At 41.9% G+C, this 25,174-nt stretch overlaps 1 protein-coding gene across 2 annotated transcripts in view; it reads right to left on the reverse strand.

The window, feature by feature from the left end:
- Window positions 1–19,758, reverse strand: part of EZH2 (enhancer of zeste 2 polycomb repressive complex 2 subunit) — a 46,584-nt gene extending 26,826 nt beyond the window's left edge. Inside the window, exons 1-5 of one of the 2 annotated variants that reach the window (XM_066627077.1) lie at window positions 19,611–19,758; window positions 7,685–7,825; window positions 5,518–5,646; window positions 2,731–2,847; window positions 1,527–1,647 (exon numbers count right to left, since the gene is read on the reverse strand). In XM_066627077.1, the coding sequence (XP_066483174.1) occupies window positions 1,527–1,647; window positions 2,731–2,847; window positions 5,518–5,646; window positions 7,685–7,801 (484 nt within the window). In that variant the 5' untranslated portion in view covers window positions 7,802–7,825; window positions 19,611–19,758. The remainder of the gene's footprint in view (window positions 1–1,526; window positions 1,648–2,730; window positions 2,848–5,517; window positions 5,647–7,684; window positions 7,826–19,610) is intronic. The other variant, XM_066627076.1, reaches the window with a different exon arrangement.
- Window positions 19,759–25,174: the final 5,416 nt, after the last annotated feature.

The raw sequence follows: 25,174 nt of genomic DNA on the forward strand, positions 1-25,174 counted from the left end.
CCCTTTTCTCTTATTGAACAGGGATGCCCCACATTAAGAGTGATATAGATACATGGAGTGCATACACTGAGAACCTCAAACTTATCCCCCAGTTATATGCTCTTGAACTATGTTCTATGGTGGCATTCATGGCTATATCTGTCTATCACTTGCAACAGTGCCAAAAGAGATCAGGGCCTGATAGGGATGATGATGGTCTCAACATCCCTACATCATTCACTCTGAGACGCTGGGCGACAGCTGGACAGCCAAGTTTGGGGGCAAACTCACTGACTAAAGCAAAGGAATTGCCTCCTTTGGCTTGGTCACCCATACCTACCTTCCTTAGTCCAAAGGAAATATCAACAACAATGGTCTCATTATCAAAATAACTTGAAAGGACATCTCCAAATACTTTGCTTTTTCCTTAAGACAATGTCCAATTTTGGTTACCTGCCTGGAATGGGACTTATGGCAACTGCTGCCCTTATAATCGCCCCCTTGGCCATGACAATTCTCTAAAGACAATTTAGGAAACATCTGCCCCACCTGTTTTGCGCAAACTGCTTATAGTTGTGGAGGCACAGGCATGATGGCAGATAGTGCTGATGTGACCTCAGGGCATGAGGGTCATCTCTCTCAGAATAGGCTTGATACAGTTTTTCTGGTTCTCTCTCATCTGCCTGGAAAACTTTTTTACAGCAGGCAGAGGAGTCCAGGAGATGACTCTTTCCCCGGCAGAGAAGACAGCTGTTATGGCAAGCAGTAGAGGAGTTCAGCCCTACAGAGACAAAATTTTTAAAGGGATCCTATTTGCCAAATGAAAAAGGCAGAACTAACCTATTCTAATTGAAATTTTATATATCACTAAAGGTACTCTAGAGAATAAAGACCATGTTGTTTTGGAGGGACAAAGGAAAGCATTCCTACCTGATGCTATTTCAGCTATGGTCAAAAAGGAGTTAAGGAAATGGGTGTTCTGCAGCTGCAGTACACAATAAAGTCACACCACACAAACACAGAGGCAGAACACTTGACAAGGTTCTGAAAATTTCTGAAATTGACTCTGCGCATGCACAGAACTCTACTGTGTCCCAGCACAGACCCCATAAAGAAGAATTAGGAGCTATTAAGTGAATTAACCAAGAAAACACAAAATAGCAGCCATTCGGTATATTAGAAGTGTTATAGCTATAATGTTATAGAAGATCAACAGTCTTCTATTCCATATTTAGTCTCTCTGCAAAATGACCTACTGTAATATAGAACTTCATTAGAATAGATTTTATTGTAATTACAACAAGAACAATCACAAGGTATTTTCCTGTATTGTGCAAGTGGAGCTAACTGCACTCTGTGGCTAAGGAGTCAGCCCTAATATAGTCATTTTGTGTCATGTGAATGGGAAGTAATCAGTTCATACAATAATTACACACTCAGAAATTATATCACTTCACATTTTATACATAAACACAAGTTGGTCTACACCAAACCACATTGCCTACTAGTGGAAATTAACTTACAAATATACACAGTATAATACTCACCCCTGTCTCCATGCACCTTTCCATCATAATTCTTGATTAGCTCTTCAATAAATGTTCCATCCTGGTCAAGCACTTCATCTCCCATATAAGGAATGTTGTGCAAAACTGTCTCATCTTCAACCTAAGAACATGGTAGCAAAATGTAACCCAACAAAAGGTTTCTTTACCACACTCAAAAGGTAAGAACTCAATTTTATGACCTAAATTTCTTGACTTACACACAAGTATATATATATATTATGTATTTTGATAATTCTTCCCTGATTTGGTAACTTCAAAGCTACACACAAGAGTAACCAATAACTCACACATCAAGAGCGATAATACCCACTGATATGTCAATAAAAAGGAACTGAAATGCTGGCATCAGCCCTAGTAAACAAATCACCCAATTAGAAATGGCACCTTATTTTGAAAGACAACATACTCATCTCAAGCTGCCCATTTTTGTATCATAAAGAGTGCTGTGATGCACTCAAGGAGCTTTCCCACATGCATTGAGTTGCTCCATTGCTCCAACAGAATGAGCAAATCCACCTGCATATTTCTTTGCGTGTACAATGTACTCCCTTCCATAGAAATAAGCAGAGCAGCCAAATCTTGCAAGAGACAATGACCTAGAAGCCCAGTAACTCCTTTCCTTAAGATTAACAAATGGTAGCTCTTATTAGTAATTACACTGAGTTGCTTTATGTTATGAACTATGGTCCAGATCACATTTGGCAGCTCCTACCTAAGCGACAGGAGAACAGGAGAACCATTGGGAAGGCTGCAGCCAAACACTACTTTTGTAGAAATGGACAATTTCTGTTTTGTAGTAGAAATGTTTCAAGCGGCATCAATCCAAATTTACAGTGGCTGTGTACACAGCCTTTCTGGAGAGGCAACAGCTCACATACACTGTGCGACAATATGAATGTGACCACCTCTGAGCAATTTTCATGTGGGCTGCTGGCACGTGTAAACTCTCTCTGTGTTCATCATTTGTACATATTAACCAACTCTTGTACTTGTATTTTTCTTAAGGAACACAACAAGTAACAGGTACCAATCATGATATAAGATTAAGACTGACAAACCATTTGGCAGAGTTGCAACACACCAGGAATATAGGCTCAAGCAGCATCAAAATATTACTATCTTGCAGAACACATTAATTTGTTGGCTTTCATTTCAGTTGATTTAGTGTACGCATTTTCCTTACCATAAAGTTTTGCTGAAGGGGAGACCAAGAATACATTATGGGTACGGAGGCAACAGCGTTCAGAGTCTTGAGAGGGATGACTTGTTTGGGAAAATCTAAGTCACTAGTGACAGAGCACTGAAAAGAGAGATAAAATTACATTACTAGTAGTAAACTGTTTTTAAACTAGAGGGGATAACAGCAAAAGCCTCTCTGTCAAACAAAACTCAAGATTTTCAAATAGCTTTTAGATTTTAAAATTAATTCAGTAACAAATGTGAATGGTTTTAAGAGTGTTATAGTAAGAATTGTTTGGTCATGGTCTATGAAGATTTTCTTTTCCTAACATTTCGCCCAGAACTATTGTGAGCATTTTCACACAATCACAATCAACCTTTATTAGGCATAGAACTTAACAGTTGCCTGAGCAGTTTACGCAAAAAGTTACATTCAAGCAGGTCATCAAAAATAAATGTAGATTAAATAAGATTTCCCTCCATTTTACGTTTGGTTAAAATCTCATATAAAAAATCCGCCATTGGTTTTACCATTTTTTCATTTGTAAGTAATATCTGTAGTTTCAATTCAACATGACAGTTGGAATAATTGGCAAAAAAACAGGTCCAAATGCATAGATCTAGACTTCTTGTAAAGCGGCAATGGAGCACTGTGTGGGTCAGAGACTCCCTGTATCCCAACTCACAGGGACATGACAATTGCTGTTGCGCGGTTTTATTAAATTTCAGATCCAGTTCCGGAGAAGGGAACACATTACATCTGGCAAGCGTGAAAGCACGACAAAGTAAAGTATTATCTAAACTATATAAAAATCTAGAACACTGGCCAGGAGGGGGGGAAATCTGAAAAAACAAAGGTGAGTGGGTTTTGTTTGCTTCAGCAAGGAGTCCCTGGTATTCAATATCTCTCAATCTAGAAATAATGATCTTTCTAATCCGCATCAAGGAATCATTACCCACCAGGTCCACCAGTACACCAATCGATGGTAGCTTACTAAAAAGGCGAATATAGCCCAAGTAAGTCCAAGAATCAGAAAGCAAGTCCTGAATCAGTGAGTTATTCCCCCTGTTAAAACAGATACTTAACCAAAAACTAAAATCTGCCCAAGGTTATACATTCAAGTCTTTGTAGTCCTGCTTCTAAGCGCCACAATGGGATAAACCAAATATCTTATAAAGAAAAATTGAAAGTACTCTTTTCATTTCCTTGTTGAAAGCGGCAATCCAGATTGGTATTCCACAAAATAATTGGGCCACGACTTTGGCTTTGAAGATATGCAGGGCTGTAGGAATATAGACATTTCCCCTTGCGTAGAAAAAACGTAAGATACCCTGTAGGGATAATCTAGCAGATTTGAGAGTGGCTATGCACTGTGGAACCCAGGATAGACTATGATGGAAGGTCAAGCCCAAATATTTAAAGATTTTGACCTGTTGAATAGCCTTGCCGTTGAAGACCCAAGAGCGCTGTTTCCATCGCTTTTCAAATACTAAGATTTTAGATTTCGAGTAGTTTAGCTGTAGAGCATTGTCTGAGAAATATTGGATATACCTAGAGATCAAACGCCATAGCCCAACTCGTGTATGTGAGAGTAACGCCATATCATCAGGGTAAAGTAAAAGGAAAATGGAGCATTGATTGAGTCTTGGACAGTGGGAGTCTGTCTCTGACAAAAAAGGGGCAAGGTCATTAATGAATAGATTAAATAAAGAGGGGGCAAGGACACAGCCTTGTTTAACCCCCTTGTTAGCTGGAAAAGGATCTGTTAGATCACCCTCAGAGTTCACTCTGACCTGGCATGAGGTATCTGAATAAAGCTTCCTAAGTAAGACAAGTAACCAGGGGTCAATGTTTAATTTATAAAGTTTGGACCACCCCAAGTCTCTTTTAATAGAATCGAAAGCCGCCTTAGGTCTAAGAAGGCTACATACAATTTAGAAAATGCTTTATCCAGATATTTTTCAGTTAAGTGGGCTAGGACTAAACAACGGTCTAACCCATATTTGCTGACTCGAAAGCCTGCTTGCATGTTAGCATTTTCAAAGAACTAAAGGTGAGAACCACAGACCGTTAGTCTCACAGCAGAGCAACTGACAATAACTGTCCACTGATCTTGTTCACCGTGTGTTCCTTAAAGGACTATGCACTTCCTTTCCACAACCCAGTTCTTTTCCAAATTCCTGGATCCTAGCATTTCTAAGGGCTGGTGGTGCTGATGATCAAAGTCTCCTCCTTTCTGTTCATGCTGTTACCGTTGTTTTTTTTAATCTCTATTGCTTCCCTGTAAATTCAAGTGTGGTATTGGGTAGTTGTAGACAATACAGTACTTGTGCATGTTGGAAATTCATCCTATGGCCTATCTTTGTCACATGTTCAGCCACAGCTGATCTATCTACCTGTAGCAACCAACAGTGTCTCTCATGTTCTTTTACCCTGGTGTTCACACTCATGTACATAGGCACCATGAAAAGGGAGCAACTTATGCTCTTCTCCCCCATTAAAGAAAACATGGAAATTTCCATCTGCCTCATAAAAATTTTCAGTTTTTGTCTAGCAAAGTGACAGCAACTGGTGATCACACATAAAAAGAGCTCCTTCTTTTCACGTCATTTTAAATAAACAAGTCTTTCAGGTCCCAAAAAAGGAAGGACACTTCCAACATGGACTGTTCTACTAAAATAAAATAAAAAAGAACACCACACGTTAACCATTTTACAGGAACCAACTTTTCTCCTGAAAGACAAAGATAACTGTGTAGCTGGATTTCTACAACACATCATATTAACCAACCTCCCTGGTCCCACGCAATGAGCTCACAGAAGTCATGATGTGTACAGGTTGTATCCGGCGTTGTTTCCATTCTTGATTTAAGATCTCTGTTCTTTCTTGTATCTTCTGACGATTAGAATTAAACATACTCTAGAAATAAAATAATTTTAAAACATAATTGAGATTAAACACAATTAAAAAATTTTAAGCTATTTGGATATCCAAGAACAATGTCACTGTGGAAAACTACACTGCATACAAACAGAACTACTACATTTATATATATTCATAGATTTTTGAAGATACTGGTATTTTGCCATCTGTATCACTTGAACTGTGGTCCACAGTAGGTTTTCAGTAGTCTGACACCACAACAGAAAAAAGAGGAAAACGTTGCAGACCTCCTACAACACAAATAGTAACAAAAAACTGAACTTTAATAAATGGTGTCATCCAGTGTACTGCACATATAGAGGAAAGGAAATGCAAAATGCTGCTCTCTTTCTTCATTCCACAGATTCCCATGGTCAACAAAACAAAAATGCTTAAAAACATCTGAGCAACTGACCATTTTCAAATACTTTGTCTCAAAAACAGCTGGCCAAACACAGAAACTTTTCATTGTGTTTGATATAATAAGACAAACTGATCTAAGAACAATACTGCCATATACATACTTACTCAAAAGGCTTGTTAATGAGCACATAAACATTTAGGATGATTAACATACGTGCATGCAGGATTTTATACTACATTGTGTCAATGTTATAGGCAGCAAATGTCAATACGAAGCAGCACAGCAATAGTGAATTATGTGGAACAGAGCTTAGGTACGAGCTACAAGCCAGGAATCTCAGCTCAGTCACTTGCCTAGCAATTGTAGAGAAGCCTCTCTCTCTCAGTCTCATTTGCAATGTGAGGTTAACATTACTGGCCTACTTCAGAGTTGTTGTGGTAATACCTCCTATAAAGCTGTTTTATTATACCACACTCAACCTGAGTGCAACACTGAAGCACAATTTTTTAAATAAATAAGTAAAACAATAAATAAATGGAGGGTTTCCCTAGACCTCAGAATGCTTTATAAGGCATAAAAACGGAAACTAGTAACAAACCCGCCAGAAACCAGAAGCAGCTTTTTTTAGACTTTTTTGCCTTTCGGACATGCCTTCGGACATGCGCAGCCTCTGTGGGCTTCAGAAAGCCCTCCGGAGGAAAACAAAGCACAGCTCCAGTCACCTTCAGAGGGTTCAAAGGGGCTGGAATAGCGGATTTCGTTATCTAAAATAGTAAGCAGCGAAGGAAGCTCTCGGCCCACAGCTCGCACGAGAGGCTGAACAGTTGGTCCTCATTCTGAGAGCAGCTGCATCAGACCAGCATGGACTCTAACAAGTCTCTGGTGGGCCAGAGGCTCACTGGAGCCTGGGGGCTCCCCACAGACTGGATTGGGGGTCCCTGAGGGCTGCAAATAGCCCCCAGGCTGAGATTTGGGCACCCCTGCTGTAATTAAAAATGGATTCTTGTGGTGGAACACCACGGAGACTGCCAGTAATCCCTTATATACAATCCAAATTATCATGTGAATTCACAGATGTATCAATTTGACTAGATTTGATTTGGATCTGGACAGATTGGCTGTTACTCAAAGAATTGCATAACTAGTTCATGCACCTAAGAAGCCTTTTAAACTAGTATTTCTTCAACAGTAGCCCCACACAACACATAGCAATCCACTTTTGAAACCAAGGGGATTTTCAAGAGCATTTTGCAATATGGGATAGAGTGTACTGTTCAAAGGACAACAATCCCACTTGCTTTTTCTATCCCCACTATTCTGCTACAAATTATTTCCCAAATCATATACCGAGAATGTGAAAAATATGCAATTTGTGTATATGTGCAGCATTTATTCTGATAAGAAAATCTGAGCTTTTCTAAAAGAGAAGACAATATTGGATGAGAAATAATTAAAGAGATCACAGCATTAACAACTGTTGTAACTGAAGTAGAGACAATCTTATCTTATTGCTAAAAGCTGCCATGATGACTTCTCCTCAGAACCAAGGTATGGGGTATCAGTCAAACACAAAGCTATACAATTAACTACAAAACCATAGTATTAAAACAAATTCATACTAAATAAGAGTTGTTTTAATACCTTATTATTGGGATTAGGTGTCTTAGTTACCTTTACTTCATCTGCCCGTCTGAATCTCTTGAGCTGCCTAAGTCGCATATATTCTGATTTTACACGCTTCCTCCAACAAATTGGTCCCTTCTCGGATTTCTTTCCGGTCTGACCCATGATTCTCCCTGAAGGGAACAGAAACTGGATATAAAAATTAAAAACAAAGTCAGTCCTAGCTCTAAGCACTTCTACCAACATTGCCCAAGTCCCGTATATACCATATATTCACATATGCAAAGAAATCCATCTAATCAGGCAGTATGTGGCTACAATCTACCTGATGCTATCAGCAGCAATTTCCATTATTAGAGGACCATTGTTCTGACTGAAATTTCAAACAAGACCCTCCAGAAAAATATACCGCCTGCTCATGTTCCTCCAACAGCAGAATCATAGGAATCTACTTTTGAGACAAGCTGCTGAGCTTTCGTTGCCATACTATGCCAAAAGTGTGGTTACAAGGAGCCACAGAAATATCACATCACTCTTGATCATCAGACTATCAGCTTGTGATCGCTGCTGGTTCCCCCACTGCTAGCTTTCTCCATGCTTCCAGTGAATGGGTCATTTGTTTTCTTGGACCAGCGGATACTATGAGATTTACTTCTGTAAATCTTACAAGAGTGGGTTGAAAAATTGTTAGAAGAAATTGTAACTTTTGCTCATGGCAAATAACTCAAATAACTGGTTAGCCACAAGAATAGGCTGGCTACAGATGGGGTGGGGAACATAGCAATGCTGAATTTAAAGACTTTTTTTGAGTTGCCTTCAAGGCAATTAAATAAAGCCATGTACTCTTTAACTTTAATAATATATTAAATAGGAGTTTAATAATTATGAAGTGTTCACACTTCATAGGAAGACTGTGTTTAACATATTTGTTAGAGTACAGAGTAATCGCTTTGTTGTTTATGACAACATGGAACTCCAGGGAAAGATGCTAATTTACACTGTCTTGCAAAAGAATGTTTAATCTGATTACTGTATAAGCAACAGTTTAAATAGCAAAAGTTTAAGATCAAGTTGAAGAACAAAAACAGTAATCATATCCAACCAAAATGAAGTTGTCTCACAGTCCAATCCTACTTAACTCCCAGCACGGCAACACAGTTGCACCAAGCTGGTGTCCGCTGAATCCTGCAGGGGATTTTCGGCCTCCAGAAGACTCCTCAGGGTTAGAAAACATTTGTTACCTTGCCCCAGGGTAAGCCCACACTGGGCCTTTGTGTCTATTTGGACCTGCACCAGCTCTATAGGTGGTGCAAGTCCACATGGACTGTGGTCAGGGGATTGAACCTGGCAAGGGGTTGGGATATCAGCATGAACTGCTGCCACAGACACTGCCTCTGATCCACACTCTGCCCCATCCCCACACCATTCGTCCCCCTGCACCAACTTGTAACCTTTTACGGCAGCTTCAATTTCAACTAACAAAGTACAATCTCTTTGTTGTTCAAGTACCTTAAGCAACGCCTTGATTTGTACATACTGGTGTGTCCCTTATCCACAGGGGTTCCATTTTGGAACCCACCCCCACCCCCCGCAGATAGCTGAAACAGGTGATACAGTCAAATTCCCTCTGGAGGCAAGGGGAGCTTTTCATGGAGAAACTTGAAGGCACTTTTGTTTTGCTTCAGAGCTCAGCAGGGGACGGGCGTCCTCAGCCTCTGCTAAGCTCAGAGACCCCTCTGGAGGAGAGGGGAGCAGAGCTCTCCTCACCTCCAGAGGGGGTGAGCATGCTGGGGGGGTCCTGGACCCGATCTGCAGATAAGTGAATCCATGGATATAGGATCTGTGAATATGCCCTCCCCATTGTTGGTATACAGCAATGGATCCTTAACACAGTTATGGAGACCCAGGCCAAGAAAGAAAGCAATTGTTTAAACCTCCACATGTCAAAGTACACTCCATTACAATCCTAGATCAGTGCGAAAGGTGGAATTTTTTTTTTAATGTAAAAAACCTGCCACCAGAGACTCTGTACAGTGAGTGGTCTTTAGCCCATTCCAGGTCTTGCCTTGTGTTTTTGCTAGCAAGCATGTTTTCTTCAGCAAAACCAAACACAAAGAGGTTGGAGTGGGCCAAAGACAGTTGCACATGTTAAAAAACCGAAAGTTCAGCAACCCAGAAGTTTTGGCAGGGCAGTATTATGCAATTCATCAAAAATTGAGTTGTGACCCACAGTTTGAGAAATGCTGAATTAAACTATATAACTAGAGGAGTTTGTTTTTGTTAAAAATACATTAAAAAAACACCCACAGAACAGTGCATTTAATCACTTTGTGCAATTTAACAGCACATATGTCCAAGTGGAGTAAGATAAGGTAAATCCACTGCAATTTTATCTGAAATATGAGATGCAAGCTCATTTGGCTATTTAAATAGCAATTAGGACACAAGAACATCAGCTAGTAACTTACAGCTGCAGAAAAGCAAGAGGACCACCACAATGACATGTAAACAGGCTAAAATCACCCATTATGACAGAAACAAGGGCCTTTCATTTTGTTACTTAAACAGTAAATCCCAGTCTCATTTATTTGAGTAGATTACCCCAAACAGATGGGTAATCATATAGCAGGATAAACCGAGTTATTTCATTACAACTTCCAGAGGAGTAGCCATGTTGGTTTGCAGCAGCAAAGTCTCATAATACGTATTTATAAGTCTCATAACTAAGACCAAGGCTGCAATCCTAACCACACTTTCCTGAGAGTAAGCCCCATTGAACAAAACAGGACTTACTTCTGCGTAGACCTGGTTAGGCTTGTGCCCCAAGTCTCATAACAGGTATTTTTGGTAACAACTGGCAATGCTGGTTAACCAAAGGATTCAGGTCATTCAGGTACTTTTCTACCCCATTTTATTGCCAAAAATCATATTCCTTTTTTCATAAATTTAGTTATGAACCACACTTGTACCTTACAATTATCTATATAGCCTAGGCAGCACAGTATAAAGGGCAATCTTGAAGACTGAGTTGGCTGTGTATATTTGAAAAGTATCTCAACCTAGCTTCCAAAGAGAAAGCAAAGACATTGCATTAAATTTGAATACTTACGCATCTATGACAAACCTGCACACATGCAGACTTGAAACCTATTACACATCATGACTGGAGAAACAAATTTGTGTAAAAATATCAGTTGAGGCTGCGCTGCTCCTTTCAAATGCCCACCGTTACTCTCACAATAGAAGCAACACTATGGCCCACTCTTGTTTTGCTTGAAAAAAGTGAAGAGCTTGTCCATGAATCTCTATTGAGCTTTAATAAGAACTTACTTTAAAGTTTGTTGCAGATCATTACAATTCATGGAACATAACTACTGGAGTTGTTTCAAAGCATCTCAGCTCTTTGCCTATCCTTTTATTTGTAACATAACATAGAAGCAGAACTTTCACTGGGCAACCACTTGTACTGTCTGAGAAACAAAAACTGAGAAGGGAGGGGAAGAACAGCACTAACGCAGACCAAAGAAAGAGGAGAAGCCCCAGTATGTTAAAAAATTAGTATGAGATGCTTCAATGAAAATACGCATGCTTGACAAGTTTTGAGCAGACATATTTTTTTTTAGAAACCCACAAATTCACAAAGGGAGGTAGGGAATTCTATCATTTCTGATAGCCTGAAGCAGGGTCAGCCCTGTTTAGTACTTGGATGGGAGACCACCTGGGAATACCGGGTGCTGTAGGCTTATACCATAGACTTTTGAGACTGAAGGTTGCCAACCATTATCACCCACTCCATTTCCAGTTAACGTACTGCTCACCTTATAAGAGTGGGGCTCTGTTTATTTTACATGGGAAACCAGAACATTTAGAGGAAGGAAGCATACCCTTCTATCCACTCTATAGCCAGCTCTCAAAGACAAGAAGCATCCAGGCATGTTATTCTGAGAAATGAATTGAACTTAGAAGCCATTTTCTTTAATTAAGAAGCAAGATCACCCAGTATGATCTGCACCAAAACCAGGTAGTAAGATTATTGCTAAGCTTTCTTTTTGAACCTTTGTTTGTTCATGTTTAAATTTGCCTGTAAAATATATGATTTTCCTTTAGCAAGAAAGTAAAATATTTGTTAATCAGACTGTGCTTGAAGATTGGTTTCAGTTTCCCTATTTCCCCCTATTGGGCTTGTGCTACTAAAGGTTTGGGAGCTGCCCTGAGTCAAAAGTAATACCTTTCAAATGTCTGGAGACATTCAGACATTTTGCCCGATTGGACTGGCCTGTGTGCCCGTTGGGCAAAAAGGCGGGGTATAAATTAATAAAATAATAGTAATAATAATTCCAGGTACCTGAGAAAACTCATGAAGGATTTATTCTTTTAAAAAAAGGTGCAGATCCCCTAAATCAGTAGTTGTCAAACTGTGGGTCCTGACCCAATATTTGGTAGTTCGTGAAACTGACAGAGCAGATTAGGCTATGCGCATCAAGGGTCAAACAAGCTGCTATGTGGGGGGTAGCACTGCTGTCCAATCACCATTATGGCCACACCCCTTTGCACTTACAGATCAGGCAGCAGCCTCTAGGGCAGGGATGTCAAATTTGTTTCATACAGAGGGTCAAAGTTAGCATTCATGGCATCTGATGAGGGCCAGAAGTGATGTTATTAAGCAGAAAATGACATCATTAAGCAGATGATGGCCACAAACAAGCACTTTGTGGCCTACAGAAACAAACACAGAAACTCATTAGCAAGAAATGACAAAAGAGAAAATGTGCAAATCTTGCTAATATTTTCAAGATTTGAGACAGCCCAATTAGCAAGCTGTGAGAGCCCAATTACAATGGGGGCCAGATAAACTGCTTCCAGGGAACACATTCTGTTTGACACCCCTGCTCTAGGACCTCTAAAACGTTTGAGAACCACTGCCCTAAATTATCAGGCAGAGGCAGCTGATTACTTTGGGGGAGCTTAGGGGTGACAGAACTCTCTCATGATTTGCCTTCTGCACAATACTGTTTTCTGAAGATCTGCATTCATAGCTAGAATCACCATTACATTAGTAGCATTCTGCAATTCTCTGTAAGGTGTTTTGCTAATAAAGTAACTTACATTTACTTCAACTACACTATTGTGAAAGCAGTACAAGATGTGTTCAGTCTCAATGCCACTGCTTGAATAATCTGCAGTTACTACAGTTCACTTAGAATCCTTTGCTGCAAAATGTATTCGTTCAACCTTTGCTCATCGCAGCCAATTACATCTCTCAAAAAGAGTCATCAACTGTTTCTTGGCTGAAGCAACAATTCCAGCCACAGTCACAGAAGCAGTCACTCCACTTGTTCACCCAAGTATGCAAATTTTGTTAGTGTTGGGCAGCCCGTTCCTAAACTGCCCCAGCACTGTGCAGAAAAGCAGTGCCGAAATGGCAGCTGCTGCATCCTGCGGGGCTGCAGTGCTGTGGAGTGGGCAGGGTGGAGTTTTGGGTGGGGGAAGGGACAGGCCTGGAAGGAGGGTGGGAATGTCGGAGGCCTCTTCCACCAAATCCTATCCCTTGTGTTGGGTTTGGAAGCCCAACATGGGACTTTTCAGATCTGCGCCAGCAATTTAGCTGGCGCAGATTCGAGAAGCCCCACTAAGCAGGCTGGGGTTTTGTTTGAGGCAAGGGGACAAATGTCCCCTTCCTCCAAGGAGACCTCCAGCCAGCCTGTATTCAGCACAAGATACAGGAGTGGGTGTTTAGTGCCACTGTTCCTGTTCTAGATTGGACTGGCCCTAAGAAAAATACACTGTATGGAACAGCATACACTAAGGAAGCATATACTTTCTTTAAAATTGTAGGTAGAAATTATTTGTATAAATTATAGAATAGGTTCAACAAAGTACAACAGCTTACAAAAAGGCAATTCTAGCCAACCATTTGTTACTGAAGTTACAAATATAATGATGTTCTCTGAATATTTTTTGAAAATGAAGGACTTCATGATATTTTGAGTACTGAACACAAATATGAAGTTATTCAGCTAAGTAGTTAAAATCTTTCACATTATACCCTGAAAGACAGTTTTTCCCCAAGTCCACTTTATCTACATATACCAAAATGAGATGCCACAAGTTTCATAGTAGAAAATGCAACTATATGATGCCGTTTGTAAATTGAACAACTCTTAATATGTATTACATTTTTAGCTGTGAATAATTTCCAAGGACATTTAGGTTGCCTGATTTATGAAAATCAATTACTTAGCTATCATCCAATCTCCTTTACAGTTTGATCCTAATCTCTTTTACGGACACATAAAGTAAGTTCATTTCCTAGTAAAGTTATAGCATGAGTCCATGGTGCTTTATACAGAACACATCTAGTGCATAGTTTCACATAACTATGCATCGGAATGAAAGTAAAGTGGATTTAGGATTACAACTTCACAGTCCATATTTAGTTGTAATAGCATCTAAAGAAATTTGATTAGGATTGGAGCCTGCATGAGTGTAAATTACTCATTCTGGATCAAAAAATCCACTGACTAAACATTTCACAACCATAAGGATATTTTTAAGTTCAGTATTAAATTCTTGGCATTTGAGATGTTACAGGGGAGATTTTCTGAATCAAGTTCCCTCTCAAATACTTTTACCTGTTAGGTGCAAGCATGATCCAATATCCTTTTGGGTCCTCAAGTGAAAGAAATGCTAATCTACTTCTTAATTAAACAAAAATCCTGTCATCCCTGCAGGGCTAAAAAACTGTTGCAGTGCTCAAAATGCAAATGAAAAACCCAGAAGCAGAGCTCAAGCATGCATGCTCTCGCTTTCTGCTTCTGCTTTAGCGAAATGGCGCCAAGCCTGTCTTTAAATGCCAAGCAAGCACACACAGCAAGCGCACTTAGCTGCTCTGAATTTAAAGATACAGAACATAAAGGTGCCCATGCAAAAATATACTGTGAACAGCCAACAGAGCATAATCAGAACTCCCTTGGAGACCAGAAATATTAAAGTTAAGGGAACTCTATCATCTTATACTTTATATTGAGCAGAATTAGTCCCACATAATCTTCTTTTTAAAAGCATCATTAAACAAATGACACATGTGCCTGAAATAACGCTAGCAAGATGCAGACTAGAACTATGGAGGGAGTACTAAAAATTATTTTGAAAGTTATTGCCTACATGTTTAAAATTATAGCCTCAGAATTCAAAAAGATCATTTCAGTTTTACAAACAATTTGATAAATGAACAGCCTCCTCCTTTTGAATTTTTTATCCCTTGACCATCAAGTTCCTGCCTCTTTCAGCGAAAGAGCTGAATTCATGTCCTTACCACCTTATTACATCAACTTGTGGCTTATTAGTTGCAACTGCTTGCTTCACACAGAGAAGCAGATGCTGCTATTCATCTACTGAATGTGACAAAGAATTGACATCCAACTCCAGATGCTCCCACCAAGCACATAATCTTTGAATATTATAGAAAAGAAATAGGGTATGGCTTCTGGGTCCTTTGATTTTCTCTCCACTTGTATACTACAGACCCCTTGTACATTTGTTTTCAGTAACTACAAAAAATGCCTTCTTATAATTTAGAAAAAAAGAGAACTATGGTCAACAACATATTAAGTACTTTTTCTTTAAGCAATATGGTTTTTGTTTTGTTATTGTATTTCATTGGAATTGTGTGTTTTAACCACTGTTAAATATTATGCATGGATATATTTTTTGGACATTTCTTAGACATTTATGCATAGATTACTTAATAAATAAATCTAATCAATGCAAGATTCGCAAGAAGAACGCTGTGGGTACTATGAGGCTAACATTTAAAGATGCTGTCATGCTGTTTCCCTTCCAACTCAACAAAAGAGAATAGCAGAATTGCTTCCCTGAGACAAAAAAGGACTATGCAAGGATGCTGTAGCTACTGCTCTTTGCTTCACATAGGTATGGACAAGTTGTGAGCTACCAAGCCAAATATGGCCTATTAGCCACATTTGCCTACTCAAAAGGGGTTTGATAAAACTTTTGATTTTGCTGTCTGGGATGGAGGGGTGAAGCTTCAAACATGTGGTACGCCACAAAACAAAGCTGGTGGGCTAGATTCAGTGAGGAAGGTCACAAGTTGTGTATGCCTGTTTTACAAAGCCGGTAGAAAGGACTAACTGAAAAAACTACCGTATGTTGCAATAGTCCAGCTAAAGGAAAGCTGAGACTACAGTGATTCATCACCATTTGCAGTCTCGGAATCTGCAAATTTGACTATCCACAACTTCTGGGTCATGCCAGATGCTTCTAAAAAGTATTCCCTTTAAGAACGTTTTTAAAAAGTTTTAAAAACCTTACCTGAGTGCTACAAACCACACCACCTGCATGGCAGTCTAGCACTCATTTCTGGGTCACACCAATCCCTGCGACCCCCCCTCCCTTGGCGTGCCTCAGAACGCATCACAGAAGCGTTTCGGAAACACTTCTGTTACTCATTCTGAGGCGCACAAGGGCCAAGGGAGGAGGTTGAGGGCCTTTGTGCGACTTGGAAGTGGCTTCTTGGGAGTGCCAAAGACTGCCCTGCATGGTTTGCGATGCTCAGGTAAGGAATGCTTCTTAAAAAACTTTTTAAAACATTCTTAAAGCTGAACCCAGTGTGGGGGAAGGGGGGGTCCAAGGACCACTGTACAAGAACATAGCTGTGATGAAGTGCAGATGCAGAAAACCTAATCCTGATAACTTTTTGCAGATCTGCAATTACTGTTTAGCTAGATAACAGTACAAGAAGCACCAGTACATGAAACACCATTTTCTTTACAACAGTTACATTAAATGTGGACATTTGTCCTATACAGCAAACACATGTTCTATGGAACAAAAACAATTTAAGATTCTGACCTACAGTATTTTTGCACTCTCTCCTCTCATAATTGAATTTTCCTTATCCATGTGTGGGTCATTTTCAAAATAAAAAGGATTAGAAGGATTGGCAAAGTGTACATCCACAGAACTAGCGCTAAAGAACACTCACAATAAAAAGGCTGGTACCTGTATTTAGGAAGCCATTTAGGTGGAACATTAGTATCCACTGATTTGGTATTCACTGATTTGACTTACCACTGACACCAAGGTCACCTTTAAATGCCTGTAACAAGGGAAAAAAGCACCAAAAACAATTTCCTACCTTCACACTGTTAAATAATTATAATTTTATTCCATTAGATTCCATTATTCACCCCATCTAGTGGCTGAATGTGTTATGCTGTCTATACCAATGCATTCTGGGGCAATAACAGCAGAGCAAGAAACCTGGAAGTGGGTATTTAAAGCTAGTTTCCACTGATTTGGAATGCACTGAATTTTTTAATCCACTAGGGGTTCCGGAACAGAACCCCAGTGGATAACAAGGCATGACCTGAACACTAGAATAAGGCTTTAGATACTAAATGCCAAGACATAGGTTAGGGGCACCATCCTAAGGCCTGGTTGGGTAAGCACATGTCCAGAGGTGTCACAAAAGTGTGGTAAGGAGGAGGCAGGCCCATGCACAGTATCCAGTGCACCAGCATCCAGTAAATTTGCACCAGCTTGCCTTGGCCAGCACAGGAGTCTGGGGAGGGTAGGCAGTGGACAGGACCATGGGCAGACAAGGCCCAGGAGGGGGTGGAGCCAGGAACCGGCACTCAGGCCAGTTCCTAACCCTAGTGCCGGGCCGCTGTCGCATTTCCTGGGGTAAGGGGAATCATAGCCAGCCCCAACCCTGTGCTGGATTACAGCACAGGCCAGTCAGCCAGCCTGTTCCAGCACAGGACAGGACCGGTTGTAAACCACACAAAGAACTGATTAGGCATACCATATCAATGTGTGCAAGACTATACTTTTCCTCTATGAACAACAGTAGTACCAGTAGTGGTACCAACCACCAGGCAGTTATTAAATAGGTTTTTTTTCAATATTAGTGTTGCTTTATGAGAAAAGCGACATCTTCCTACACAATGTGGCTTTTTAGAAAGTCAACATGAAAAGCCAGTTAAGCATACTATTTCCTTTTAAGTTTCCTGCTCACATTTTGCACACATCAGAAACCTGCTCATTTTAACTCAACCACCCTGCTATGATTACCAAAAAATGTACTGGGAGGGAAAAATAATTGTTTTTCCCCAGAGCATGCTTTGTAAGTGATATATCACAATGAGCAAAGATCTGATGGTAACTTAATAAAACCAGAAGTGCTAAATTTTTTCTTGAATTTGTTATATCAACCAAAAATATTTTGATCAATTAAAATCACCACAATTAGATGAGTAGCCGATAGTGCAGATCTCTTTATTTGAAGCATTCACACTGGATAAGTTTCTTAGATAATTTTTTCCCTATCAGTTTAAATCTGTATACATTCCCATGTGAGTAATCAGTTAATGAAATATTAACAAACACACTGTGCAGATTTTAAACAGGTAACCCTCATAACATTTAAAATAGGGAAAAAGTACTGTATACAGGCTAAGACAATAGCCCTAAAGGCAGACTTATTGGACTACTATAAGATTATACAGCATGAAAATCACTGGGACAACTGCTTCCACTGAAATAAATTATAGTGGAAATCACTTAAAAGAGTAGTACTACAAGTAACAGTAGTTTGGCTATAAATCTACAACAGTCTGCCAGATTTAGAGCTGGCCACAAAACTTAAGCAGCATTTGGATTTGTCAATTTAGAGCCACCACTTATATCAACAGGACTAGATCTGCTTAAAACTATGCTTCGAGTTAATAAAATTGTGATTAGGCTGAAAGACTTGAATTTTAATTATGTTTCCCACTATTGCCCGAGACTCACTCTGTGCTGTTTAAAGCCATTTCTGAAATAGCCTCCATAAAAGATCTGAAAACCCAAATCTGCCCATTAATAAGCATGTGGTGGGAGAGAAGTTGTCACACCAGCTTCTAGAAAACTAGACCAGGGCATATGATTGTTTGGACCTGATATGTTTAAGCGATTTCAGTCTCCCCGGGGAGGGTTCCTTTCCTTTGTTCCTAAACAAATGAGATTTCTACTTTGCCGTCCAATTACATTATTCCGAGCTGGCGGGTCATTTGTAAGGTGCTCTCACTTTCAAACAATCCTTGCCGCTTGAAAGAGAATCCAGTAAAGGTTCTGCTCGAATGGAGCAGGGAAAGGCAGGAATCTCTGAAAACATAACCTGGTCTTTCCTCCTGCAGCTGCGCTTCCAAATCCAAGCCAGCTCAGTCATTCCATTGTGTCTGCAAGAGCTCTGTGTGCTTCTTCGGGCAGAACCTACTTTGCCGAGCTGGACAGTACCAATGTCCACAAAAGACACTTCCTGACCCCTGCCTTCCTGCAGCTATCACTGCATCCCAGAGACACCCCCTCCCTCTGCAGCCCTTCAAGGCACACTCACAGATCCCAAGGGTCACCGACACCCCCCCTTCAAACACCCCCCACCGCAAACCCTCAGCACCAAACTTCACTGCTGGGCGCCTCTCCCCCCCCAGCCACACACCAGGACCCCCAGGCACCGCTCGCGAAGTGCGACACTTTGCCAGGGGCTGCACAGGGACCGAACACGCTGCCTCTGCATATGGTTCCACCACCCGTCCCTTAATCCCCCTCCTTGTGGGAGATCCTCCCCTTCCCTCTGGCATGCCCCCTTCCCAGAGATCCTCCCCCCAAGCCCCTTCCCTGCCCTCCCCATCACAAGGCAGTTGCCCCCTTCTAAGAGCCACCCCCAGCTTTGCTTCATCGCGCTCTCCTCTGACCTGCCCCCAAACTATTAACCCTTTCCAGGGAGCCCACAGAGCAGTGGTGACCCCGCCTCCGCGCTGCCCTTCACGGGAGGCCACGCCCCCTCGCCCTATGGGCAGCCCCCCACCCCACGCGCCCGAGCCCGCGCCCCACCCCAGCCCCCAGGCACGACAAAGAGACCTGGGCGGGCGGGCGTGCCTGCCTCTCCCTGCTCTTCCCACCGCGGGCTCACCTTCCTCCTGGCAGGGCAGGGCAGGGCAGCGCCGCGGCCGGCGGGTGGTCGCGCCCCTTCTCCGGCCGGTCGCCCGCCCGCCGCCGGGCTCACTCCAGCCGCCCCGCTCCTTTTCACGTCCTCACAGCCCCGGACAACAGAGCGCCAAACCCGGCGGCGGCCCAATGGCCACCGCGCTCATTGGAGAGAACCTGCCGTCGCCGGGATTGGACGGGCGGCTCCCCCTCTCCGCTCCTCGCCAATCGGCTGCGCCGGGAGGCGGCGCAGGGCTCCGCGGAGGGGCGGGGAGTCCGCCTCGTCCCCCACGTGCGGGGCGGGAGGGCCGGGGCGAGGGGGAAGTTCTTTGTTCTCGCGCTGGGGAGCGGCGGGGGGCTTCTGTCCCCTCAGTGCCCCCGCCTCCCCCTCGGCTTTCCTCTGCGGGGGGAGCCGAGGCCCTTCCCTTGATTTCCGCTGGCGGGAGGCTGAGGGCGGCTGGGCAGCCCGTCCCGGCAGCGCGCGCCTCAGGCGTTTCAAAGCGGGCGGCCGTTCAACGGTTCTTAACAGCTGCGGGCTGCCTCTCTGCGCGCGCGCGCGCGCTCGCGCCCCGAGCCAGGCTTGGCGTCCGCCCGGCTCCCGCCGCCTGTTGCTCGCGCCAGCCCCGAGCAGGCGCCGCCCACCCCCCCTCTTCCCCGCTGCCTGAGTGCGGGGCTTCCTCGTGAGGTTCTCCTGCGTGCCTGCTCCCGAGGAGGCGCGCCTCAGGCGTCCCTGGGTGACAGCAAGAGCCTGTGCAGGTCTACTCTGAAGTAAGTCCCGTTATAGTCAATGCGGCTTGCTCCCAGGAAAGCCTGCCTGGGATGGGGCTGCGAGCTTGCAGTCTCCACACTCTGGGCAGTTTCAGTCCTAGCCACGCTTACCAGGGAGTAAGACCCATTGACCAGAATGGGACCAAGGATGTGTGGTGGGTGGGGAGGCGGGTGAAGCACAGGCTCCCCACGGGAGTCCTTTGAAAAGCGCCGCCACCATGTGAAGGCACCCAAGCATCCACAACCCATGCGCTCTGCCTGCCTGCTCCTCTGCCCTCCCTGCTCTGCGCATGGGCTGTGGGTGCCTCACACAGCGGTGGTGCTTTTCGAAGGACTCCAGTGGGGAGGCTCTGTCTCACCTGCCTCCCCACCCACCGCACATCCCTGAATGAGACTTACTTGTGAACAGGCATGCATAGGATTGGGCTGTTATGTCACAATCCTGTCGAGCACAGTGTTTTTAGCAGAGAAGCCATTCAGAAGGATGATACATAAACAGTGGAGGCAGCGCTATCTAGAAGGGGGAAAACCTCCAAGAAGCCTACCTACCATGGGCACAATCCAGCTAATGTTAAGGTCTCCCATTGATAGAGGTGTTTGTTTCCAGTGAGAAAGATGGGCTTACAGCCTAATTCTTACTGAAGACAATGGGCTTACTTCTGAGCAAGGCAACACCATTTTCAAACACCTCTACTCATTGGTTTTGTTAGGAGAGGCTAATAACCTTGGCTGATCCATGGGTTTGCTCAGAAGTAAGCCTACTGACCTCAGCTAGGTTTGGACATAAATGTGAACAAGACCGCAACTTTTTAAAGTTATACTTAACTTTCCCATTGCTATGGATAAGACTAGAGTTTTAACTGATTTATTAACAGTGCAAGCCTATGCATTTTTACTCAGAAGTAAGTCCTATTCTGTTCAGTTGGGCTTACTCCCAGGTAAGTATGTGTACAATTGTGTATCTACACATAAGTGTAGGATTGCATGGTGGCAGGCTCAGCTGATCCTGTAGTAGTTAATAACAGATATGGAGTTATTTGTCATCATATGAACTGACCCATAGCAAAAAAGGTAATGTAAAATAAAATTATAAAACTTTCTTCAAAGCAAAAAATCTCTGAAGCTAACAGCATTAGCAAGTAGTAAGAGACAATGGGTGGAAAGAGTAAGTTTGCATTGTACTATATTGGGATGCTCTAGTACAGGGGTCTCCAAACCCCGGCCTGGGGGCCAGATGTGGCCCACAGCAAGCCTCTTTCTGGCCTGCAGCTAACCTCTTGTCCCCTGAAAGCCTCTGGCCCACTCAACTGAACATGACCAGAACTGTGCTCTGATTGTGCCTGGAGGGTGTTCTGAGAACCAGAGAGGTTGAATGAATGAGCCCATTCATTCATTTATTCACTCATCTAAGTTCCATCTCTTATTTATTATTATTATTATTATTAACAGTATTTATATACCGCTTTTCAACTAAAAGTTCACAAAGCGGTTTACAGAGAAAAATCAAATAACTAAATGGCTCCCTGTCCCAAAAGGGCTCACACTCTAAAAAGATGCAAATGAATACCAGCAGACAGCCACTAGTTCAGACAGTGCTGGGGTGAGGTGGGCCAGTTACTCTCCCCCTGCTAAAAAAAGGAGCACCCACTTGAAAAAGTGCCTCTTACCCAATTAGCAAGGGTTATTTATTTAAATTTTATATTTAAATTTTTTTCCAGCCCTTCACACCACGCCAGATATTTGATGCGGCCCTCTGGCCCAAAAGGTTTGGAGATCTAGTACTAACCAGATCTTTAGCCTTATTGGCCCCCTGAATTCGCTACTGCTAGTCTCTTAATATGCTTGTGATTGTTCCCTATTCTTTTTTTAATCAAGTGTTTATCCTTGCAGAAGTTCAAAATATTTGCATGTCCTGTTTTTAAGCCTTGAAGTTACTTCAGAGATGTTTGCTTTGAAGGAAGTTTTGTAATTTTATTTTACATTCTCTTTTTCATAACTCATATGTGGAAAAATAGCTTCAAATCTCACCTGTTATTAACTGTAGGATCAGCTGAGCCTAGGATCATGCATAAGAAATAATGTGTTCCTTGAGAGTATGCAAAATTTGCCTGATTTACAACTGTTGAAGGTGGAAATCAGAAAAATGACACATGTATCTGTAGAGCCAAAACCTCCCCAGTGTTGCAGTTTAAGCATTCCCAAATACCTTTAGGAAATAATGCAAGACTTAAATTTGTCTGAGCATTTAGCACTTGGATAAACAGCTCATTATTTTAATCTCATGTTTTACTTTAAATATATAGTTTTCTTCTGTAATTAGTATGTGGAAAGTTATTTAATGAACAAAAAAACAGAAGGAATTAGGGAGGAAAAGGAATTAGGTCACCAAATGAGTGCATGTTTACTCAGAAGTCCTGAGTTCAGTGAGATTGACTCTACTTACAAAGAGTAAGTGTAAACAGAATTGCAGACTTGCATCTTGTTCTTTTGTTTGCATTTTTTAATTCTTACACAGGGTAACTGCTGAGGCTTCAGTCTGATATAGAAGACCATCTGACCTTGGTACCCTGGCTGTTCCCAGCCAGATAAAAAACAGCTGATGGAGGGAAAAATTTGAACAGAAAGTGCCACCTTGCAACCTCAGTGGATGCACAGTGTTTTGAGTGTGTCTGTGAACTTTTTTGTTGAAAAGCAGTATATAAATAATAATAATTCATATATTTACATTTAAGTGAAAAATAATAAAAAAACAATGTGTTCGGGTCACAGGGTCTCTATAGTTGTTACCGCCGATTTAAACATGGCCCTCAGGTAGAAGGCTCTGCATAAGGTTTCTGTATGTCAACAGCAATATGTTAGAACTGTAAAATATTCAAGCTGCTGACCATAAATTGCATAGAGAAGGCCCATGGAAGGACAACCCATTTACTTATACGTATATAGTATGGCAATATGATGCTTGCTCTCTTGGCAAATAAACTGATTTGCCAAGAGAGCATGCAACATATTGCCATGTGGTGTTTACATTGCCCCAACTCTTTGAGGACTAACCTTTAAAATTATTTTTTGATTCACCAACCACTAACTGTAATTAATTGCTATTATCTTGACTTCAACTGCTATCTTGATTATAAAGTCACAAAATGTCTACAGCTCACTATTAGATTCCAGCTTACCTCTGGGAAACACTACCAAAATTTGAATTAACAGCTTATCTGATCAATAATAATTTATTATTATAACAAGCAAATATTTAACAGAGATACAGTATAATAAAAACAAATTTGGGAGAATATTACAATGGTCATTTGGAAAGATGGCACTATAGTTCTTAATTCTTTCTTGTCTATTTTTTTTATTTTTGAGAAGAGATGGCAGATGGATATTATTGAAGCCAGTTTGACAGATAACTGTCTTGTGTTTCATCCTGGTAGGACTTTTTGACTTTTGTACAAAATCTGTTCTTGGATCCCATTAGGATACTGGATGACACATACAGGAAATGGAAATTGCTGTGGTGCACCTGGAGAGCAACAGGTGGTCCTGTAGTCTGTCTGTAGCAGGGGTGCCCAAACCCGGGCCTGGAGGCCACTTGTGGCCCTCAGGGACTTCCATTCTGGCCCTCAGGGAGCCCCTAGTCTCCAATGAGCTTCTGGCCCTCTGGAGAGTTGCTGGAGCCCGTGCTGTCCCAACACAACTGCTTTCAGCATGAGGGCAACTGTTCTACCTCTTGCGTGAGCTGTGGGATGAGGGCTCCCTCCACTGCTTGCTGTTTCACGTCTATGATGCAGCAGCAAAGGAAAGGCCAGCCTTGCTTTGTGCATGGCCTTTTGTAGGCCCTGAACTATTGCAAGACCTTCATTCAGTCATACAAGTTCCATCTCTAATATATTCATTTATGTAAATTTATTCAAATTTGAATTGTGAATTAATTCTTCCCTCCCCCTGCCCTGACACAGTGTCAGAGAGATGATGTGGCCCTCCTGCCAAAATGTTTGGACACCTCTGGTCTATGGCATTAAATCAGATCTCCATTCATGCTCCCCTCCCCCCATAGATTGCTTCTCAGCACAGTAGACTAGAACAAAATAATCTCAAGGGGAAGATCATAATCTACACTAGAGTGGCACCATGACATACTGCAGTCTAGAATTGTAACACACTGGTTAAAGTTGGTCACCACTGGTTACATGGCGGGCTGAAAAGGCTATCAACAAATATAGCATTATGAGTTGCAATGGACTCTCTTCCCACCTTGTGTATTTGGCTTCCTCTGCATTTGCAGTGCAATTTACAGATTACTTACCAGTGAGTCAAACACTTAGTCATCAGTTGTCCTCCTTCCACCCATGCTTTAGGTGGGCTTGCTGCATTTTAATTCTTTTTAGAGCAGAACGTACAGTATATTAATTCATTTTTAACTTTTAAAAATCCCTGATTATGTATATGGTTTTTTAAGTTACAAAACTGCTCTGGGGATTGGGTGGGTGACGGATTTGTGATTATGAACATTGGCCAATCAACATTGTCCATAGCTATATCTGCTGCAAACTTGTATAACTGGTTTTCTGTGAGCTTGATGCTGGAAAAAAAAAGTGAATCATTTGCACAGATCATAGTAAGTGTGTTTCCAACATCAACCCACTGCTGAAGAAATTGTTTGTTCTCAGCCTTAAGTGCAAATGTAGCAGATAAGTAAGTACTCCTGCTGATTACGCTAATATGTTTTTGCAGAACATGGATCCTGATCTACACTGGAAAGAACACAGGAAAGAACCTGTC

This window comes from Tiliqua scincoides, chromosome 5 (assembly GCF_035046505.1).
Source record: "Tiliqua scincoides isolate rTilSci1 chromosome 5, rTilSci1.hap2, whole genome shotgun sequence".
NCBI lineage: Eukaryota > Metazoa > Chordata > Lepidosauria > Squamata > Scincidae > Tiliqua > Tiliqua scincoides.